The sequence below is a fragment of the Lagenorhynchus albirostris genome, chromosome 13 (genome assembly GCF_949774975.1).
Source record: "Lagenorhynchus albirostris chromosome 13, mLagAlb1.1, whole genome shotgun sequence".
NCBI classification, from domain to species: Eukaryota; Metazoa; Chordata; class Mammalia; order Artiodactyla; family Delphinidae; genus Lagenorhynchus; species Lagenorhynchus albirostris.
In genome coordinates this window covers 37,112,083-37,135,250 of record NC_083107.1, presented here as the reverse complement: position 1 = coordinate 37,135,250, position 23,168 = coordinate 37,112,083, and the positions used below count along the sequence as shown (strand labels likewise).

Below are 23,168 nucleotides of genomic sequence, written 5' to 3'. Positions count from 1 at the left end.
CTTCCAGCCCAAGGTGTACTTTAAAAAAAGAAGCCTGGGACCCTAACCCATCTTCAGAGAATATGCTAATTCAAAATGTGACTCAAACCGTATGCCTTTTTATGGCTTAGGCATGGATCCAAGAGATATCTGTCCCAAAAGCTACAGAAGTGACATGTCTATTTAAATCTTTTACCCATTTTAAAATTCAGTCATTTTGTGTTATTAGTGAGTTATAAGAACTTTTTAAAAATATATTCTGGATACAAGTTTGTTATCAGAAATATGATTGGCAAGTATTTTCTCCCAGTCTGTGGCTTGTCATTTAGGTGTCTTTTGAACTACAAAAGTATTTGATTTGGATAAAGACCAGCTTATGAATTTGTTTCTTTATGGGTTATACTTTAGCTGTTGTATTAAAGAGCTGTTTGCATAATCAAAAGTTCTCAAAGATGTTCTCTTCTGTTTTTTTCCAAGAAGTTTTACAATTTTAAGTTTTACATTTTTGTATATGATCCGTTTTGAGTTAATTTTTGTGTATTTGTGAGTTAATGTTCTCATACATTCTCAGTGGAGGACAGAATTGGTTCTTTAAGAATGAACCAATTTTTTATGTATAAAGCAGAGATCTATAGTACATAAACAGATAAACAGGATATTTGTGGCATTAAAATTTTTTGAGGGTAGGGCACAATTAAGTTTAAAATGTCTAGAGGCACTTCTTAGGAATGTGATAATGAAAACTTAAGGAACATAGTCTAAATTAAACTTTATGCATGTGGGTGCACAGTTATCCCAGCCCCATTTGTTGAAAAGACTATCCTTTTTGCATTGAATTGCCTTTTCACCTTTGTTGAAAATCAATTGACCATGAATATAACGGTTTATTTTTGAACTCTCAATTTTGTTCCACAGATCTGTGTCAGATAACTTGGTTTTAAGATCACATATAATAGGTAGAATAATTTTTCAGGTGCTTTAAAAATTACAACCTCAAGATTATTTCCTTATAATTTTTATGTGAAAGAAATGCATAATTTTTCATTGAAGGAAAATGCATGTTTATATTTTTCCCCAAGTAAAAATTTGGATCTAAAATTTTTATTTCATTGTGAAGTGGATGGGAAAAGATGGCTTTCAAAAATTTTAGTTCAAATATATTTTGCAAGGTCAGGGAACTATTTGATTTTTCTTTAAGAATGAAATTATTTAGATTTATTCCAAACACCTGTTTGTTTAACTCAAAACATTAAAGAACAAGCAATGTTTCAAACAAAAAGTCATAAAATATAATCATTCTCATCAGTTCACTAAATCCCATGTTACTAATTCTTATTCTGCATGAGTCCTGTTTTTCCATTAGAGTTCTGGAAATTCTTATCCATTTCAGTGGTGTGATTTTAAAGTTATCAAAACCTGTATTCTAGAGTACTTGTCAGTCCTTTCCATGAATCTTTCTGAAGATGAAGTACTTTTGCAAATGTATCAGAGTTAAATAGTAAGTGTCTAAAAATGACAAAAGACTTTAAAAAATGGCCATGGTTAAAGATCTGATGGACTTTTAATAAGAAAACTTAGTTATTTCTGTGACACAGCAATTTAAGATAGGGACTTCCCTGGTGGTCCAGTGGTAAAGAATCTGCCTTCCAATGCAGGGGATGTGGGTTCGATCCCTGATCAAGGAACTAAGATCCCGCATGCCGCGGGGCAGTTAAGCCTGTGTGCCACAACTACTGAGCTCTCGGGTCTCAACGAGATAGCCTGCATACCACAAACTCCAGGACCCCTGCGCTCTGGACCTTGCCCACCACAACTACAGAGCCCATGTGCCCTGGTGCCCATATGCCACAACTAGAGAGAGAAAACCCACATGCCACAGCTAGAGGGAAGCCCGCATGCCACAACAAAGAGCTCATCCTGCAGCAAAAGATCCTGCATGCCTCAACAAAGACCCTGCATGTCACAACTAAGACCCGATGCAGCCAAAAAAAAAAAAAAAAATTATTTTTTAAGATAATAATTGGACAACAAGGATATTGACAAATTCTATGATCTTCAAACAGTTTTTGGAATACCTGTATTAGTAACATATGTCCGCACACATATAATCTAAAAGGCTTATCATCCATCTGGCAGAGATGAAAGACTTGTGTATTGAAAAACTACAAGACATTAATGAAAGCAATAGAAGAAAACAATTAAATGGAAAGATAACCCGTACTATTGACTGGAAGAATTAATATTGTTAAAATGTCCATACTACCTACATCTACAAATTCAATGCAGTCCCTATCAAAATTCCAATGGTATTTTTCACAGAAATAGAGTTAACAATCCTAAAATTTGTATGGAACCACAAAAGACCCTGAGTAGCCAAAGCAGTCTTGAGAAAGAACAACAAAGGTGGAGGCATCACACTGCCTGATTAATTTAAACTATATTACAAAGCTATAGTAATTAAAATAGTATGGTTTTGGCATAAAAACAGACACATAGATCAATGGAACAGAATAGAGAGTCCACAAATAAACCCAAACATATATGATCAATTAATTTACCACAAAGGAGGCTAGAATATACAATGAGGAAAGTACAGTTTCTTCCATAAATGGTATTGGGAAAATTGGACAGCCAGATGCAAAAGAAGGAAACTGGATCACTATCTTACACCACACACAAAAATTAACTCAAAATGGATTAAAGACTTGAACATAAGACCTGAAACCATAAAAATCCTAGAAGAAAACATAAGCGGTAAGCTCCTTGACATAGGTCTTGGCCATAATATTTTGAATCTGACACCAGAAGCAAAAGCAACAAAAGCAAAAATAAGTAAGTGGGACTACATTAAAGTAAAATGCTTCTTCACGGCAAAGGAAACCATCAACAAAATGAAAATGCCACCTACTGAATGGGAGGAAATAATTGCAAATCATATTTCTGATAAGGGGCTAATATCCAAAATATGCAAAGCATTTATACAACTCAGTAGCAAAACAACAAAGTCATGCCTATGTAATGAAACCCCAATAAAAACTGGAATTTTTACCCTGGGTGTGTTTTTCTGGCAAACAATACTCTGTGTATTGTTATACATTAATGTGCCAGGAGGGTGATGCATCCTGACCCTCTGGGGAGAGGACATGGAAACTTTGCATTCAGGACCCTCTCAGACTTTGCCCTATGCATATCTTATTTTGGCTGATCCTGATTTATGTACTTTTTTGCTATAATAATACTGTAATTGTAAGTGTAGTGTTTTTCTGAGTTTTGCGGCTTGTTCTGCTAAATTATTGAGCTTAACGGGGTAGTTGGAACCCCAAATTTATAGCCACTTGGTCATAAGTATGGGTGGCTTGGAATCCCTCAGCTCCATGGCTGCTTTCTGAGGTGGTATCCTCTTTGTGAAGGATTTTGCCCTAACTTATGAAGACTGGCTCAACTCTGGGTCATTCATGTCCCAATTGCATTGCAGGGTCGATGGTGGAAGGGGACTAGGTAGCCCATCATTCAGTAAGTAGACCTACACTTTATTTCCCAGTTTTCAGAATGAATCCCTTACCTTGAGCTGTGCCTCGAGTCCTTGAGTCCAGAGCCCTCTAGTTTAACTCTGTAGAATGGAAACCCACAGTCTTTCACCAGGGGAAGTGATGGGGTAGTAGTTGGGTTAAGTAAGCAGATTTTCAACCAGTTCTTTGGTTTCCAACTTCTCTTTCACTCAGAAGTACCTAGTGCTTTCCATTTCTTTGTCTTTCTGGAGTTCTACAGTGGGAATTGCTTCTTAGCTGTACCAGAGAAATCTATATACCCAGAAGTCCTAACACTCGTTTCTTACTATTTTCTATTATTTCTGCCATCTTCTTTGTTATATTTTTCAGTTTTGTGTTTGTGATAAACAATTGAGAGATTGAGTAGTTTTTCTATACCTATTATTACCTGAATTTTATTTTTTTAGCTAGTTGACTTTAGAGTGTTTGATATATAAATAACTGTTTTGTGAATATTTAGAATAGCAGGTGTATTTATTTTGCTATAGATGAATATAATTAAAAATTCTAAAATTAATGTGGTCAGGTTTTTATTAATATGGAAGCATAAACATGGAAATAAAATTTCATGTAAAATGTGCTGAATTATTTTTAATTTCTGTAATTTCAAGCTGACAATTTCTGATAAATTACATATCTTATTTAATGGAGAAGACTATCTAGATTAGCAGTGTGATTTATCTTCTAGGCCTAGCTACCAAGTGGACTATTTCAAAAACCAGAGCCGAAACTACTTCAATAGAGAAAATTGTAGATGTGATCAGTAGTCTCCCTACTAAACTGTAAACATAGTGTGAGCATGTATTTCAACATGGTGTCGAGTTTTGTGAACAGGAATAGGAGCTTCAAAGTTCAGCTACCCTTCTCACATGAGACTCCTTTGCCTTTTTTTCCCTCAGTATTTTATTTTTTTTGCTTTAAAAAAAACTTTTCTAAGAATTTTCAAACATACAAAAGGGTAAATAAGTATTTACCTTATTGAAATATCAAGGTTTGATATCCTTAAGGAAACAAGTTCCATGAAGCTGCCCTGAAAATTCTGAGAAGTTGGGTAGGTATGCTTACTAGCTAAGCATACCTCCGAGAACACGATTAAAATTTGTTAGAGCACATGCCAAGTAAACTATGAAAAACCTAACAAACTTTATCTTAGGTATTGGCATATCCCAATGATCTGTACTGTTCTAGGGTGTGATGGCTTAGGAGTGAATATGATTTGAACCTAATACATTTTTAGAGGGTATCAAATTCAGAACCAGGCAGATCCATCTCCTGACCCTAAACATGGTCCTAAAGTAAATCGCTTGAGGAAATTGTATCCCAAAGATTACAGGTGGGGAATTTTGAAGTGTTTCCATATTTCATTGGAGATCAAAGAAGCCTAACTAAAAGAATTGTGGGCTGACTTATATGATAGCTTCTTTTTGAAAGGGCTATTTTATCTTGAAGATTATGCGTTTGGAGGAACTAAGGTGATTGGCAGTGGAAAGAATCAGAACATGTGAAATTCCTTAAAAATTTATTGACTTAAATAACTTTGTGTTAACACATAATTAAAAAAAAACCCTTTACACTTAAAAAAAAATATGTTAGAGCACAATGACTAATTGCTGTATACCAAAGACTTCCCAATTGTTTGAAGCTGTTTCTATTTATTTATTTATTTATTGTTTAGAGGCTGTTTTTAAATTGTTGATGTTCAAGCTTCAGTTTTCACTGGTGTGCTGCTACCTGATATTAATATATTTAACCAGATTCATCACTCTGTTAGAGTGTATACTTCTATTTTTTCTCACTCTCACCTAGCTTTCTATCACCAGATTTTGGGCTTGGTTAACTTTTCACCTGTCTGCCCTTAATTGGATGTTAAAGCAGCCAGGAAACTGGAAAGTTCCTGGCATAGTGACTGTTACATAGTAGTTGTGTAAGTCACTGAACTTTGGAATGTGTCCAGAGGTACTCTAGGTGAGTCTGTCATTGGCTAAATTTTTGTCTTATGAAACCAAATTAATTTCTTTTTTAATGTGTAAATTTGTTAAATTAGAATGCAGAATATGGCAGTAGTACTCAACAGATACGCTAGTCATTGCGTATTAAATCTAGTAATGGGAAATATGAATTTGCGTTTGAAACATGATTTGATTGCACTTCTGTGTTTACCTGTGCCAAATGAAACATGGTTGTATTTTGTTTACAAAGACTCCAGCAACTTCCCAGGCATGGAGACATCAGATAAACAGAGACTTTATTATTTTACCACAGGTGGCAATAAACAGGACTAATTACACAGATGTGAGAGGAATAAATTCTCCTATCCACTCCATAGCTCTTCTTTTTGCTGAAGTTTCCTTCTATTGGTAATTTTCAATTCTGAATTGTGTAAGTTGAGAAATTCAAATGATTATAGCTTTTTTTTTTCCTGTAAGAAGGACCAGGCATAGACAACAGTGATTTATAAAATTTGCTGTCAACTTGAAATATTTTCCTTTCTCCCCAGTGAAAAGTAATAGCATTTTTCTCTTTTCTTAATTTTAGCTTTGACTTAATCTTTCCAAGTTGTCCATAGCCAGCACCTTATTTTCTTCTTGGTAACCTTTTTTTCCCCTGTTTAAATGTAGCCAGGATTTTTATTATAGTGGAAATGGGACCAATTAGCTATTAGTTGTTGAAGTCTGATATGAGATGAGTGTTTTTACTTTAAAATGCAGCTGACCTAAATTGCAAAAACAATAGAATCCTCAACACCAGTGCTTCTTAAATGATGTCTGTTGAGGACCAGATTTGTAGTGTGTGTGTGTGTGTGTGTGTGTGTGTTGTGTTTTTAGAATTTTCAGTCTCTCACCAAAAATACATAAAAATATAAGGTTCAATTATTTTGTTAGAATAATCAACATAAAAATACCGTGACATTGCCACAAAAGTTTCTGAATGTTTACTCTCAGTCTCTACAGCCACCTCATAGTGGACTTGTAATGAAGTTTGTGGACTGGCATTGATCTGCAGACTGTACTTTGGGTAGTACTGCTCTAGATTTCCTGGCAAATGAGGAAAGCCAAGGATGCTGCATTGTGCTTTTGGTTACACACCAGATTGTATGCTCTTCAAAGTCATGTTCATGTTATTCATCTTTTTTGAGAGCTTAGGACAGGGCCTGATAGGAAGGTGGTTGAAACTCGGTGATGAAGAAGATTATATGGTGATAACAAGTGGAGTCAAAACTGAGTGGGCTAGAACAAATTCTGCAAATACTCAAAACTGAATTGTGAAGTAGTAACATAGGAGGGTTTCCATATCAGATTATCTACTTTTTCTTCAGGGGTAAAATAGGCCTTACAAAAATTTTCTAATAAAGTACATTCAATCCTGAATGGAATTGAGAGCCAGCTTTCATCATTTTGGTCTACTTTAAGAATACAAAAGCTAAAAAAAAAAAAAATACAAAAGCTCACACTACCTATTATATAAAATAGATAAACAACAAGGATTTACTCTATAGCACAGGGAGCTATATTCAATATCTTGTAATAACCTATAATGAGAAGTGAAAAAAATGCAGATGTATACATATATATATAAAACCAAATTGCTTTGCTGTAACCTGAAACTAACGCAATATTGTAAATCAACTATACTTCAAAAAAATAAAAAAGAATACAAAAGCTGAGTTATGCCAAAGATAGTTTATAGGAGGGAATAAAGCTTTGGAAATTTAGCAAGTTTGAACCACTTCAAATTACCATTTTTGTAAGTCAAAAACAGTTGCACACTGGCAATTTTGTGTAGCTCAGTGTATAGATACAGCAACATGGAATGTTAATACTGGGGGCGGAGTACATAGACATCATTTAGCAAATCCCCTTCATTTAATTTTAGGGAAACTAAAGCCCAGAGAAATGTTTCAAACAGAAAAACCATTTTCTAACTGTAAGTACAGTAAACCAGATATTACGAATTTACTGAAGGTAGATAAAAGGCAAAACTGAGTTGCGGGACTTCCCAGGTGGTCCAGTGGTTAAGACTCTGTGCTTCCAATGCAGGGGGACTGGGTTCGATCCCTGGTTAGGGAACTGGATCCCACATGCATGCCGCAACGAAGATCCTGCACACAAGCCACAATGAAGATCCCGTGTGCGGCAACTAAGACCCAGCACAGCCAAATAAATTAAAACAACAACAACAAAAAAAACCACACAAAAACTGAGTTGCTTTTCTTTTGGACTATTTCTGCTTATGTTTTGGACTATGTTCTACTTAAAATAATATCATAAGCAATTTCAAGGGAAATATTTAATTTTTTAAAACAAGAAAACTGAGGACTTCCTTGGTGGGGCAGTGGATAAGACTCCACGCTCCCAGTGCAGGGGGCCCGGGTTTTATCCCTGGCCAGGGAACTAGATCCCACATGCATGCTGCAACTGAGGGTTCTCATGCCACAACTAAGGAGCCCGCCTGCCACAACTAAGACCTGGTGCAACCAAATAAATAAAATAAATAAATAAATACAAATAAAAAAAAAAAACAAGAAAACCTTTAAGAGCATTAGAAAACACTAGTTTACCTAAACCATTTTTTGGACAGTTTCACTTGCTTTAGCTCATCATATGATTTTTTATTCCAAGAGGCTATAGAAGTGCAACTAAGATCTTTTGACCTGGTATTTGATCTTTAATTGTGTAAATATATATTTTTGTCAGAAAATATTCTGGTGAAATAAATCAGAAGAAAAAACATTCTCTTTATTACCCTTTACTAACAAGCTAATATTAATAGTCACTAGAGGCAAATTGCTTTTGCTTTCTCAAGGTCTTAATTTCATTGTATTGACAGCTGGTAGCATTCTGTAGTTTATAGGCTTAACTAAGGGAATGTGTGCACATTATGGCATAGCATATTCTTGGAACCTTCACAGAACTGTTGACAAGTAAAGATTTGTTTTTGGTTACCATGAGTAGTTTCTATGGGGGTTGAACTATTGTTAGTTCTTGGTTTGCCTCTATGCTTGTCAGTCTGTTTTCTTCAGAAATGAAGAATTTAAATCTGCATGATGTGTTCCAGTTCACTTACTAATGGAAATTAGGGAAGTGAATAACTTTCTGAAATTCTTAATTACTGTTCCCATTAAGGGGTTGGAGAAGCAAATATTTATATCTCATGCATTATCTTGCTTAATTCCTAATCATTCTTTCTCCTTGGATATAACTTACTCACTAAAGAAATAGCTATCTATTAAAACAACTGCCTTGGCATATTCCAGCAATATTTTTTTTCTTACAATATTAAAAACCCCACATATAATATAACTAGAAAAAAACAGTTATTTCCAAGCAGGATGAGATTGATGGTAAGTATATTATTTGTGGATGAGAATTTTCTGCTTGTTTTTTTTTTAATTATATATATATGAGTTACTAGCAATACTGACCATGATAAAGAATATTTCTTACAATTAAACTTTGTTTCTTTCTTGGAAAAATAGAATTACCTAAATTCAAGGTCATCTTATATTTGAGTCAATAAGATACTTATCCTAGAAGTTTATTATTTATCTTTGACAGTATTTTATTGAGTTGATTAAAAAGAGCTACAAATTATTAGATTGCATTGATTTATCACTTATATTTGATACACTCTTAAGAAATAGTACTTTTGGGTTGTTGAAATTATGTCCCCAGTATTTATTCTTGGTCATAAGAACCAACATTTTTCACATTAATTTATATTTATTATATTAAACTAGCAAGTTTGCTTTCCTCTTTTGATATGGAGTAAAATTAGAGAGATTAATGATTCTTGTATGGTAGTTCTATTTTTAATTTTTTGAGGAATCTCCATACTGTTTTTCATAGCGACTGCACCCATTTATATTCCCACTAACAGTGCATGAGGGTTCCCTTTTCTCCATGTCCTTGCCAACGTTTATTATTCGTTGACTTTTGATAATAGCCATTCTGACAGCTGTGAGGTGATATCTTATTGTGGCTTTGATTTGCATTTCCCTGATGATTAGTGATGTTGAGCATCTTTTCATGTGTCTGTTGGCCATCTGTATGTCTTTGGCAAAATGTCTGTTTAGGGGGCTTCCCTGGTGGCGCAGTGGTTGAGAGTCTGCCAGCCGATGCAGGGGACACGTGTTCGTGCCCCGGTCCGGGAAGATCCCACATGCCGCGGAGCGGCTGGGCCCGTGAGCCATGGCCGCTGAGGCTGCGCGTCCGGAGCCTGTGCTCCGCAACGGGAGAGGCCACGACAGTGAGAGGCCCGCGTTAAAAAAAAAAAAAAAAAAGTATGTTTAGTCTTTTGCCCATTAAAAAAATTTTTTTTTGATATTGAGTTGTATGAATTCTTTGTATATTTTGGATATTAACTGCTTACCAGATATATGTTTGAAAACACCTTCTCCCATTCAGTAGGTGGCCTTTTAGAACAAATTTTAGAATTATTTGTTCTAGTTCTGTGAAAAATACTGTTGTTGTTGTTGTTGTTTTGGCTGTGTTGGGTCTTTGTTGCTGCTCACAGGCTTTCTCTAGTTGCGGCGAGCGGGGGCTACTCTTCATTGTGGTGCACGGGCTTATTGCAGTGGCTTCTCTTGTTGTGGAGCACGGGCTCTAGAGTGTGCGGACTTCAGTAGTTGTGGTGTGTGGGCTCAGTAGTTGTGGCACACGGGCTCTAGAGCGCAGGCTCAGTAGTTGTTGCGCATGGGTTTAGTTGCGCCACGGCATGTGGGATCTTCCCAGACCAGGGCTCGAACCCGTGTCCCTTGCATTGGCAGGCGGATTCTTAACCACTGCGCCACCAGGGAAGTCCCTGCTGTTGGTATTTTGGTAGGTATTGCATTGCATCTTAAATTGCCTTGGGTAATATGGTCATTTTAGCAATGTTAATTCTTCCAACTTGTGAGCACAGTATATCTTTCCACTTGTCTGTGTTGTCTTTGGTTTCTTTCATTAGTGTCATAGTTTTCTGAGTACAGGTCATTTACTTCCTTAGTTAGATTTGTTCCTAGGTGTCTTATTCTTCTGTAAATGATATTATTATTTTTAAAATTTCTCTTCTGATAGTTCTCTGTTAGTGTATAGAAATGCAACAGATTTCTGTATGCTAATTTTGTATCCTGCAACTTACTGAATTAAGTTATTAGTTCTAATAGTTTTTTGGTGGTATCTTTAGGATTTTCTATATATAGTATATCATCTGCAAATGGTGACAGTTTTACTTCTTCCCTTCTAATTCGGATTCCTTTTATTTTTTTTTCTCGTTTGATTTCTGTGGCTGGGACTTCCAGTACAATGTTGAATAACAGTGACGAGAGTGGGCATCCTTGTCTTGTTCCTGATCTTAGAGGAAATGCTTTCAGCTTTTCACCGTTGAGTATAATGTTGGCTGCAGGTTTGTCACATGTGACTTTTATTATGGTGAGGTATGTTCCCTCTGTACCCACTTTGTTGAGAGTTTTTATCATAAATCGATGTTGAATTTTGTCAAAAGCTTTTTATGCATCTATTGAGATGATCATAGGATTTTTATTCTCCAATTTGTTAATGTGGTGTATCACATTAATTGATTTTCAGATTTGAACCATACTTGCATCCCTGGGTTAAATCCCACTTGATCATGATGTATGATCCTTTAAACATATTGTTGAATTTGGTTTGCTAATATTTGTTGAGAATTTTTGCATCTATGTTTATCAGTGATACTGGCCTGTAATTTTCTCTTTTTTTGCAGTGTCTTTGTCTGGTTTTGTATCAGGATGATGCTGGCCTCAGAGAATGAGTTCAGAATCATTCCTTCCTCTTCAATCTATTTTGGAATAGTTTGAAGATAGGCATTAACTCTTTAAACGTTTAGTAGATTTCACTTATGAAGGCTTCTGGTCCTAGACTTTAGTTTATTGGAAGTTTTTTTGCTTGTTTTGTTTTTTAATTACTGATTCAATTTCATTACTGGTAATTGGTCTGTACATATTTTATGTTTTTTCCTAATTCAGTCTTGGGAGATTATACATTTCTAGGATTTTATCCATTTTTTCTAAGTTGTTCATTTTATTGGTATATACTTGCTTGTTGTAATCTCTTATGATCCTTTGTAACTTCTCCTTGTTCATTTCTGATTTTATTTATTTAGGCCCTCTCTCTTTTTTTTCCTGATGAGTCTGGCTAAAGGTTTATCAATTTTGTATATCTTTTCAAAGAACCAGCTCCTAGTTTCACTGATCTTTTTGTTTTTGTTTTGTTTTGTTTTACTCTCTATTTCATTTATTTCTGCTCTGATCTTTATTATTTTTTTCTTTTTTGGATATTTTAAAACATTATTGACCTACACAGAAGAATTCCAAATAATTTATATAGATACTTTGCCTCCAAGGAGGTGGAGCGTAACTTCCTATTCTTTAAGTGTGGGCTGCTCATGGTGACTTCCCAACAAAGAGTAGATTATAGAAAAGGGGGAGAAAAGATTTATTTTACAGTGGAGAAACCTGAAAAACACTACCTCAGCTAGTTTTCATTAGCAGTAGTAAGCCATGTTGATAGCATGTACCCTTGATGTGGTATGATGAGAATGGCAGTTCACCTCTGGTCTTTCTCCCAAAACCTATAACCCCAGTCTAACCGTGAGAAAAACATGAGGCATATCCAAACTGAGGGACATTCTACAAAGTACCTGACCAGTATTCCTCAAAACTGTCAAGGTTATCAAAAACAAGAAAAGTTTGAGAAACTGTCATAGCCGAGGGAAACTTAAGGAGACATGATGACTAAATGTAGTGTAACTTGGATGGGATCCTGGAACATAAAAAGCACATTAGGTAAAAACTAAGGAAATATGAATAACATATAGACTATGGTTAATAATAGTGTTATCCATATTGATTCACTAATTGTCACAAGTGTGACTTTACTAATGTAAGATGTTAATAACCTAGGAAATTGAGTGTGTGGTATATTGAATCTGTACTATCTTCATAAGTTTTCTGTACATCTGTTCTAAAGTTAGTTTTATTAAAAACATTAAAAAAATTGTAGATACTACTAGAGCCCTCTATATGCCTCTCAGATTTCATTCTCCTTGTCCTTTGAAGTAACCTCTGGCCTGCATTAGGTGTTTATCAATCTCATGCATAATTTTACATTTTTACTACATACGTATTTTAAATTTATAGTATTTTTTATCTTATAATATTTTATATAAATAGTATCATACTTTATATATTTGTGTGCAGTTGTCTTTTTTGTTATTGTTGTTCGGCATTATGTGTTTGTGCTTCTCCATGTTGATAGATATAATTCTAATTCATTTACTGTGTGTTAGTCCATGGTTTGAATGTCACTAACCATTTTTGTTTTTGTTGTTCCAGACATTGGAGTTGATTGTAATTTGTTACTATTACCAACATTGTTGCAATAACCATTCCTGCATAGGACTCCTAGTGCATAGGTATAAGAGTTCCTCTAAGTTTTTTCCATTGCAGAAGAGTTGCTGAGTTCTAGAATATGTACATCTTAAATTTTGACAGATAATGCAAAATTGCTCTTCAAAAATGTTCTGTTCCCACAACAGTATATGAGAATTGTTGGTGAGGAAGTAAAGAAACAGTTTTTAATATTGTGGGGCATTTTACTTTTTGCCAGTTTAATGGAAGGGAAATGGTATTAGTTTACATTTTCTTTATTATTAGTTATGTTGAGCATATTTTTATTGATTGATTTATTATTAAATTTCCCTTTCTATGAATAGTCTGCTCATATTTTTGGTCAAATTTTTAGCTGTTAGGTTTTTTTGATTTCAAGGAGTTCTTTATATATTCTGCATACTACTCTTCTGTCAGTTATATACTTTACAAAATCTCAGTATTTCATTTGAATTTGTAACTTTAAAAAATGGTATCTTTTTTGTAAGAAGTTATTTTTTGCTTTTTAAAAACATTGAGTATAATTTATATGATAGTACTTAAGTATTCAGTTTGAGTTTTTGAGAAATGTATATACCTGTGTAATCCACACTTCTATCATCATCTTATCATCCTATCATCACCACAGAAAGTTCCCTCATTCCTCTTCCCAGTCAGCCCCACCTCTGCCTTAGGTACCACTTTTCTGGTTTCTGTTATCATAGATTAGTTTTGCTTGTTCTAGAACATAACATAAACTGAATCACACAGTATATACTCGATGTATCTAACTTTTAAAATTCAGCATAATATCTAAAATTTATGCATGTTTTTGTATCTATCACTAGTTTTTGGGTTTTTTTTTTAATATACTTTATTTTAAGAACGGTTTTTGGTTTACAGAAGAATTGAATGGAAAGTGCAGAGAGTTAACATATACTCCCTTGCTCTCTGCTCCCAAGCAATTTCCCCTATTATGAACATCTTACATTAGTGTGGTACATTTGTTACAGTTGAGGAGCCTGTGTTGATTACATTATTAACTAAAATCCACGGTTTACGTTAGAATTCACTCTTTGTCTTGTACATTCTGTTTGTATATTCTTTCTACACAAATGTTTAGTTATGTGTGTCCACCATTTAGTATCAGATTTTGTACACTATACAGAATTGTTTCACTGCCTAAAAAATCCCTTGTGTTCCACCTATTCATCTCTCCCTTCCTCCCTCTGAACTCCTGGCAACCACTGATCTTTTTACTGTCTCCATAGTTTTGGCTTTTCCAGAATGTCATATAGTTGGAATTGCCATGATCAAACACTCACACAGTCCATATTCTAGGGAATAGGACATAGACCCTTAACTCTTTGTGGGAGAAGGGTCAAAGAATTTTGGAGCCAAGTTTTAAAATAACCATATTCTATATTATATCTACATATTATAAATGGGGAAATTGAGGTACAACAAGACTAAATGACTTTCCCAAGATCAAGTGAGTACAGTACTAGTTTTTTTTGGGGGGGATTCCAGATTTCATGCTCATCCAACTATTCACTCATTCATTATATATTTGCTGATCACCTACTATATGCCAGTCACTGTGCGAGGCTCCAGGGGTTAAATATTAAACAAGAGAGGCAAGGTCTCTGCCCTCTTAAAGAACTTATATTTAGAGCAAGAAATAGGCCTGATGTAGGTTTCTTTTTTTAATTAAGATTTTTATTTAGAGATAATTGTAGATTCACATGCAGCTATAAGAAATAATACAAAGAGATACCATTGTATTTTTTATTGATTCCCCCTAACGATAACGTACTGCAAAACTGTAGTATAATATCACAACCACTATATTAACATCGGTACAGTCAAGATACAGAGCTTTCCATCACCACTAAGATCCCTCATATTGCAGTTTTATAGCCACATCTACTTTCCTCCCACCCACCCTTGCTCCTTCCTTTTTTTTTCCCCTTTAAACAACTGATAATCAATTTATTAAAATAGTTGATTTAAGCATCTGCAGTAGTGATTCAGCCTCGACTCCCGGCTAAATACTGATGGAAGTAATCTGCTTAACAATCTCAGAAAGACTGTTCAAGTCAATGAGTTTCTTGTATATCCTCATCTGAAAAAGAGACCAAATCTTTCAGCAGGAGTTTTTCTTGTGGTGATTCTCAGACATATATAGATGTGTTGTTTTGGTAGTTCAGAAATCAAAATGTGAATGGTATTGCCACTGGTAATGAGATTTTCCAAAATGCTCAACAACTTATTTGTAAAGTTCTGACCAAACTAAAATATTGATACAAGCTGTATTAGTTGCATTCCTGGAAAATTTAGAGCTTATTAAAACTGTGCCAAAAAATATTTTTTTATGTAAAAAGAAAAAGATTAATTTCTAGGCCCAGGTAATCATGAACAGGTTCCACATAATGTTAGATGGGACATTGCCAAGTCATGTAGGACATGTGTCAGTTTGTTTTGTAGGATGTTCTTGAGCAGGGGTTGGCAAACTACATCCTGCAGGACACACTATTTTTGTATAGCCCATTAGCTAAGAATGGTTTTTACATTTTTAAAGAGTTGAGCAAGTAAAAAGAAGAATATGTTACAGAGACGGTAACACCTTTTTTGGATGAATTGACCCCAGTTCAAGATATTATTGACTGGAACCCAACCAAAATAACTTCTGTCACAAGTGAAGTTAAATCAGAATAGATTTCTTTTTTTTTTTTTTTTGCGGTACGTGGGCCCCTCACTGTTATGGCCTCTCCTGTTGCGGAGCACAGGCTCCGGACGCGCAGGCTCAGCGGCCATGGCTCACGGGCCTAGCTGCTCCACGGCATGTGGGTTCTTCCCGGACCAGGGCATGAACCCGTGTCCCCTGCATTGGCAGGCGGACTCTCAACCACTGTGCCACCAGGGAAGCCCCAGAATAGATTTCTTAATATGCTTTGAGGAAAAGAATGATACACATCACCTGTGTTGTGATGTGATAGTGTGAAGCAAAGTGCCGGTAGAAATAATTTTATTTAATTATAATATATTATACAAATTAATGTTTCTATTGAGTGGCATAGCCAGAGATTTTGGGTCCTCCTACCCAAAACCTGGTAAATAGGCAGATATTCAGTAAACATTTGTTGAATTGTAATGTGATGTAATGTGAAATATCTTTAATCTATGTTGTTTAATCTATGTTGTAATATTTATCGTACAACTTTTTCATATTAATGGAGGAATGAAAGACAGCATGTTTGTCTTTCAGCCTCCCTTCCACCTATTCTACCTATACTCCACCTGTACACTGTCTACCTTTACATTCCTCTGTTCTCACTGCTACTGCTCAAGTGTAGGCAGGACTCTTGGTTCCAAATGATAGGAATACAGCTTACACTATCCTGAATAGTAAACGGGAGTTTTTGGTGCCTACAGGTGGAAAAGATGTCGAGATAACATACAGAGTTGAAGAAAGGTCTGCAGGAACCAAGGCCTTGGGGATTACAGAACAGGGTATCACTCCATTAGAACCCACTCTCATCTCTGCTTGGCTTCATTCTATTTTATTGCAATCAGGCTTTTGCCAAAAGATCAAAGATGTCTGTCTGCAGCCCTCCAGTCTCATGTTCTTCTGGTACCATGACCTCAGGAGACAAGACCACTTCTCCTCCTAAATTGGGAGATTAATTTGGATCAATCATTGTGCCCAGAGAAAGGAGGTACTATGATAGTTTGGTTTGGAGCTCATATCAATCCTCATGTCCAGGCAGGGGAAAGCTTGTTCGGAGACCAAATCATTAACCATCACTGACCTATTCAGGGCTCCATTGCCCCAGCCCTTTGATGATTTCCTGCTTCAGTTTAGCTGCTTACTGTTCTCAGAACAGCAATGGCAATTAAGGTTTGAAAATTTATGGAAAAGAATAAAGTAGTATACAGTTACAGAGTAGTATTATTGGATATTGTAGTATTATTGGCTGTTTGGTTGAAGATGGGCTATAAAACTAAACTAATTCATTCACTTAACAAAATTTACTTAGTACTTCGTATGGACAAGGCATTACCCAGTTATAGTATATCAAACCAAGCCTGGCTATGAGGCACTGTGAAATTATGTAAGATTTCATCAGAGCACTAATTCATTTTATTCTCTTGTTTTATTATTTTTACATTTTAACTTTATTTATATTTTATTATTTCCTCATCATGGAACTGGATATTTATAGATTCTAGTTATTGATAGAGAATTCGAGTGACACGGATTTTTTTTTTTTTTTGGCCATGTCACGGGGCTTGTGGGATCTTAGTTCCCCTACTGTGGATTGAACCTGGGCCCTAGGCAGTGAGAGCATGGAGTCCTGTCCACTGGATCGCCAGGGAATTTCCAGCGTGTAATTTTTCACAATAGCTTTTCTGATATTCAGTATTTTCAAAGGGAATATTTTTGTATTTATGAAGTGCTTATTCTCATTACTGTCTTTTGATGACCCTTTTTGAAAGCTTATTCAGTGATTAAGAATCACTCAAAATGTGATCTGTAGTTAAGATGCATCTTTTTCTAGTTATCTAGCAAATTCATATCTGTTATTTTTTCTGTCATTATAGTCTATTGCATCTGCAGACATGGATTTCAACCAGCTGGAAGCATTCTTGACTGCTCAAACCAAAAAGCAAGGCGGGATCACATCTGACCAAGCTGCTGTCATTTCGAAATTCTGGAAGAGCCATAAGACAAAAATCCGAGAGAGCCTCATGAACCAGAGCCGCTGGGACAGTGGGCTTCGGGGCTTGAGCTGGAGAGTTGATGGCAAATCGCAGTCAAGACACTCAGCTCAAATGCACACTCCTGTTGCCATAATGGAGCTGGAAATAGGGAAAAGTGGACAGGTGAGTTCAATTTCAATTTCCCTTTGTAAACTGTATTTTTCCATTACGTATTAGCCATACATTCAGAATGATTTTATGTAACAGTCTTTGTTTGCAGAGATAATGATAACACGAAAAGATTCTGGTTTTCAGAATCCCTTTTCAAAGATAGAATCATCTGAAAGTTTGGATATTCCCAACTGTGGATAGAGTCTGAAAACCAGCCTCCGGCAGCTATCTCAAAAGAACAAAGTGGGTCAATAAGGTGATTGCACAGAAGTTGGCCACTGTTCCCTTTTGGTTAGATCTGAGTTCGTGGCGTTTGGTCAGAATCTCCAAGGCAATGATAAAGACGCTAAGTAAAGACAAGGAATTGAGATTAAACAACATAGAACAAACCTATCTCACAAAACTCATCTTTATAGGCATTCAGGTATAGGAGGCAATGTATTTTTTTAATATAAATTTATTTATTTTTATTTATTTATTTTTGGCTGCATTGGCTCTTCACTGCTGCGTGCGGGCTTTTTCTAATTGTGGTGAGCGGGGGCTACTCTTCGTTGCGTTGTGCGGGCTTCTCATTGCGGTGGCTTCTCTTGTTGTGGAGCACGGGCTCTAGGCATGCGGGCTTCAGTAGTTGTGGCTCGCAGGCTCAGTGGCTCTGCGGCATGTGGGATCTTCCTGGGCCAGGGCTCAAACCTGTGTCCCATGCACTGGCAGGTGGACTCTTAACCACTGCACCACCAGGGAAGTCCCAGCATTGTATTTTAATTACAACATTGTGTTGTTCCTAAAGACCCTAAAGTATACTATTTCTGTCCTTGAGCCTACAAATTGTTTTTAATTGATCCTGATTATTTACAAAACAGTACTGCTTTCCTTGCAGTTTCCAATGTCATTATAGTGGACATCTACATGGTTCTTCTTTGAAGTCTTCAGTTTGTACTCCAGATGACTGCCAGATCAGACTTTTAATGACCTGGTATATGTCTTTTGGGGAAAAAAAAGCAGCAACTTGTAATTAGGAAGAGAAAACCCAGATCACTGAATTAGCTAACCAGATTTATTTTCAGATAAATAATCAAATAAGTGGTTCTATTACATCCTATAATAGAAATTTATATCTTTTCTTCTAATAATGAGTGCATTTTTTTAGCTGGCAGGTTTCCTCACATAATCCCTTCTTGAGTTGCTTAGGGTTTTTCCAGTATTTGTAGTTCCCTAATGACTTTAATTTTAATTTAAAAGATAATTCCTTTTAAAAAATTGTTCTTTTTCAAAATATATTTTGAGGAACTTTTATTCAGTTATTTTACAGTAGTGCTTAATAGCCTTTACTGACTTTGGTTTCTCTGATCCTAAAGTCCATTTTCTTAACCACTGTGTTATACAGCCTTCCTCCTATTATTCCTAGACCAAAAATCTGACAGAAGGTGCAGAAAGTATTCTTGGATATCTAAGTTTCACCAGCCATTTTTATAGGCTGTTCATTTTTTATTCTGGCAGTAGTGATTTTGTCAAGTATTTATCATTTGGGCAGGAATATGAAAACATACATATCTACTTTGACTTTCCTAGAAAACTATTATAGTATTTCTTTAACTCAATATTTTCCTAATATTTCTTGAACTGGGGTTTATAATGTGCCTTTTGATTTTAGTAACTTATATACCATCTGAATATATTGGGTACTGACACAGGAATTTTAAAAATCTATTTTTTTACGGTATGCGGGCCTCTCACTGCCGTGGCCTCTCCCGTGGTGGAGCACAGGCCCCGGACGCGCAGGCCCAGCGGCCACGGCCCACAGGCCCAGCCGCCCCGCGGCACGTGGGACCCTCCTGGACCAGGGCACGGACCCGCATCCCCCGCATCGGCAGGCGGACCCCCAACCACTGCGCCACCAGAAAAGCCCTTAAATATCTATTTTTAAGTTCCTATGGTTTTTCTTTCATTTTTTTAGCTAAAGTAACAAGGAAAAACATTTTTTTTAGAACAGTAGAATGTGTTTTTGTCAATCAGTAAATCTAAACATCACTACACATGATTTTTTAGCTAGCTTCAGGAACATTTCATGATTACTTAGAACAAGTTGGTAAACTTTTTTTGAGAGGACAGATATTTTATGCTTGACAGCTCTACAGTTTCTGTCACAAGTACTCATCATTCTTGGTGCAGCTCAAAAGCAGCCACAGACAGTATATAAACAGATGGGCACTCCTATCTTTCTAGAAGGTTTACCTATTTCAATAGAATCAATAGGTCTTAGAAGTCAGAGAGTCCTTAAGTACTCATCTAAGGTGAATTACATAGGTGAGGTAGTATATCCTCATTTACCAGAGAAGGTGTATGTGACAGAGAAGTGACTTGCTTCAGACATAGCTGATAAGTGGTAAAGTGAGAACTAAAATGGGGATCGGGGCTTCCCTGGTGGCGCAGTGGTTGGGAATCTGCCTGCCAATGCAGGGGACACGGGTTTGAGCCCTGGCCCAGGAAGATACCACATGCCGCAGAGTAACTAAGCCCATGCGCCACAGCTACTGAGTCTGTGCTCTAGAGCCCGCGAGCCACAACTACTGAAGCCCGCATGCCTAGAGTCTGTGCTCTGCAACAAGAGAAGCCACCACAGTGGGAGGCCCATCAACCGCAACGAAGAGTAGCCCCCGCTCTCTGCAACTAGAGAAAGCCCGAGTGCAGCAACAAAGACCCAATGCAACCATAAATAAATAAACAAACAAACAAATAAATAAATAATAAAATTAAATTAAATTAAAAAAAATAAAATGGGGATCACCAGACTTAGTTTTTCCAAAAACCATTGATACCAACATCTAGGAGCTTTTGTTAGCTTCTCACAATAGTCTATGCCAAGAAAACATGTTGGTTATAAAACATGTTGGTTATACAGTGTGGTAATCATGAGTGTTGATAGGAATATCACTCAGCAATAAGAAGGAAAGAACTTTTGATATACGCAACAAAATGGTTGAATCTCAAAATCATTTGCTGAGTGAAGTAAGCCAGATAAAAACTTTTTTTAACATAATGTATGATTCTACTCATATAAAATCCTAGAAAATGCAACGTAATCTATAGTGACAGAAAGCAGATGCCTGGGCATAAGAGTAGAAGGAGGGATAGATTAGATTACAGAGGGGGGTGTGAAAATTTTTAAGTGTGAAAAAAATGTTTATGTTCATTGTGGTAGCTGTTTTATGGATGTAAATATATGTATGTCAAAACTTATGAAATTGCATGCTTTAGATATGCAGTTTATTGTACATTACTTATACTTCAAAGTTGTGAAGAAAATGGTCACTGTGAAAATGATTGAAAATGCACTTTAACCCACAAAATCCTTTGAACGCAAATGTATTCTTAAATCAAGAAAAGTTGTAAAGAAAGTAAACTGTAATAGAACCTAGGCTGGCAGTAAAATAAATATACAACCCAGATCCTACCGGAAATGTTTTTGTGAGGCCTGGATCCTTGGTTAGTACTGCTGTCAGCTTCTAGGTGAATGTTATTTATGAAATACTCTACTAAATCAACTTACCAGTTTTTAGAACACGTATAGGCAACAAAGGCAAAGTTATTTTTACACTGCTGTCATTGGATGAGCTTGTGAGAGAATTAATGATTCTAGGATATTAAGAGGTTGCTTCTAAGAAGAATGACCAAGGTTTTTGAACTCTGGGGTGTGTGTGTCCATGTACCCCAACAACTAAATTACTGTCTTCAATTTATGTCATTTTAAATCAGTGGTTCTCAATCATGGCTACACATAAGAATCACTTTTGGAGCTTTAAAAATTTTCATGCTCTGGACATACTTCAGACCAATTAAGTAAGAATCTGTGGGGATGGGACCTGGGCATCAGTATTCTTTAAAACTGGTGATTTAAAAAAAAAACAAGGGTGGGGGGACTTACCTGGTGTTTCAGTGGTTAAGACTCCATGCTTCTACTGCAGGGGACATGGGTTCGATCCCTGGTCGGGGAACTAAGATCCTACATGCCACGCAGCGTGGCCAAAAAAAAAAAGAACACAACAACTAAAAACTGGTGATTTCAGTATTCATCCAAGGTTGAGAACCACTATGTTAAAGGTGCCAACTACTCTGATTTGAAATGTTAATATAGCTTGGTATTAAATTTTTACAGTGAGAATTCAGTATATGTTGGCATATTACTTCTACTTGCCATAATTTGTGAAGTGCTTGGGGACTATTTATTCAGACACTAGATGTGGTACGTTTTTTCTGTCTTTCCCTCTCTATTTAAATTTCTCTCTCCTGCTCAGTTTGTCTGCATTACTTCTTTCTTTGGTCCAAAAAGTGCATTTGACAATTGGCAGCCAAGTGCATGCATTAACCTTTTTTTCTTATTAACCACAATATATAATGCCTTTGGGATATGAGGAAGCCAAAGTAATAGAGAAGTAACTAAGGCAGTATATATTTATGGAAATATGTAAAGCTAGAGAAAATGACTATGCACTAGTGACCTCAATTCCTTTCTTGTAGTGAATGTTTTTCTTCAACAGAAATACAATTTTTGCAAGAATAAAACATGAATTCTGTTATAAAAGTACACAGAAAACTCTGCGGTGAACATTTCATGTCCAAAGGGAAGAACATCAGTGTTTTACTCGTATAATTGAGATCCTTTCATATTTGATCATAAATCACTGAGGGACCTAATCCTTGAGGACTGTTGGAATCTGGCATGTGTCTTTAGGAAAGTTTTATTGTTCTGCTTACTTCATTAATACCACTGTTTTCCTTTCCTGGAACTTAAATAGAAATTTTCATAGAGTGTGTTCTTTTTTTAAACAGTAACTTTTGGGGAGATAATTTATATGCTTAGTAGAGTCTCATACATGGTTATTTCTCTTTTTTTGAGACTGAATTTTGGCATTTTATAAAGACGTGTTGGTTTTTCTTTTGTGACTTCCTGTTTTTCAAAACCAGTAAGATGTTTTGTGAGGAAACATTTAGCCACAGCTTCTGTGCTAAACCATTTAGTAGTAAATTATTTCTTCTTTCTTCTGCTGAATTGTTCTTTCATAAGCATTTAGAGATTCCCTGCCTGTAGAGATCCTGAAATATAAATCTCTTTTTCTTTATTGTCTTTTTTATTTTTATTTTTTTTAGTATTTATTTATTTTGGCTGCACTGGTCTTAGTTGCGGCACACAGGATCTTTAATTGTGGCATGCAAACTCTTAGTTGCGGCATGCATATGGGATCTAGTTCCCCAACCAGGGATCGAACCCAGGCCCCCTGCATTGGGAGTGCAGAGTCTTAACCACTGGACCACCAGGGAAGTCCATATTGTCTTTTTAAAACAATGAATAATGTTATTGCCTTTTCTAGTCTCACGTTTTAGTG

At 36.0% G+C, this 23,168-nt stretch overlaps 1 protein-coding gene across 2 annotated transcripts in view; it reads left to right on the top strand.

The window, feature by feature from the left end:
• The window catches only part of COMMD1 (copper metabolism domain containing 1), a 150,862-nt gene that overhangs the window by 46,961 nt on the left and 80,733 nt on the right, over nucleotides 1-23,168 (top strand). For both annotated transcript variants that reach the window (XM_060168761.1, XM_060168762.1), the window contains exon 2: nucleotides 17,518-17,799. In XM_060168761.1, coding sequence (XP_060024744.1) covers nucleotides 17,518-17,799 — 282 coding nt within the window. The remainder of the gene's footprint in view (nucleotides 1-17,517; nucleotides 17,800-23,168) is intronic.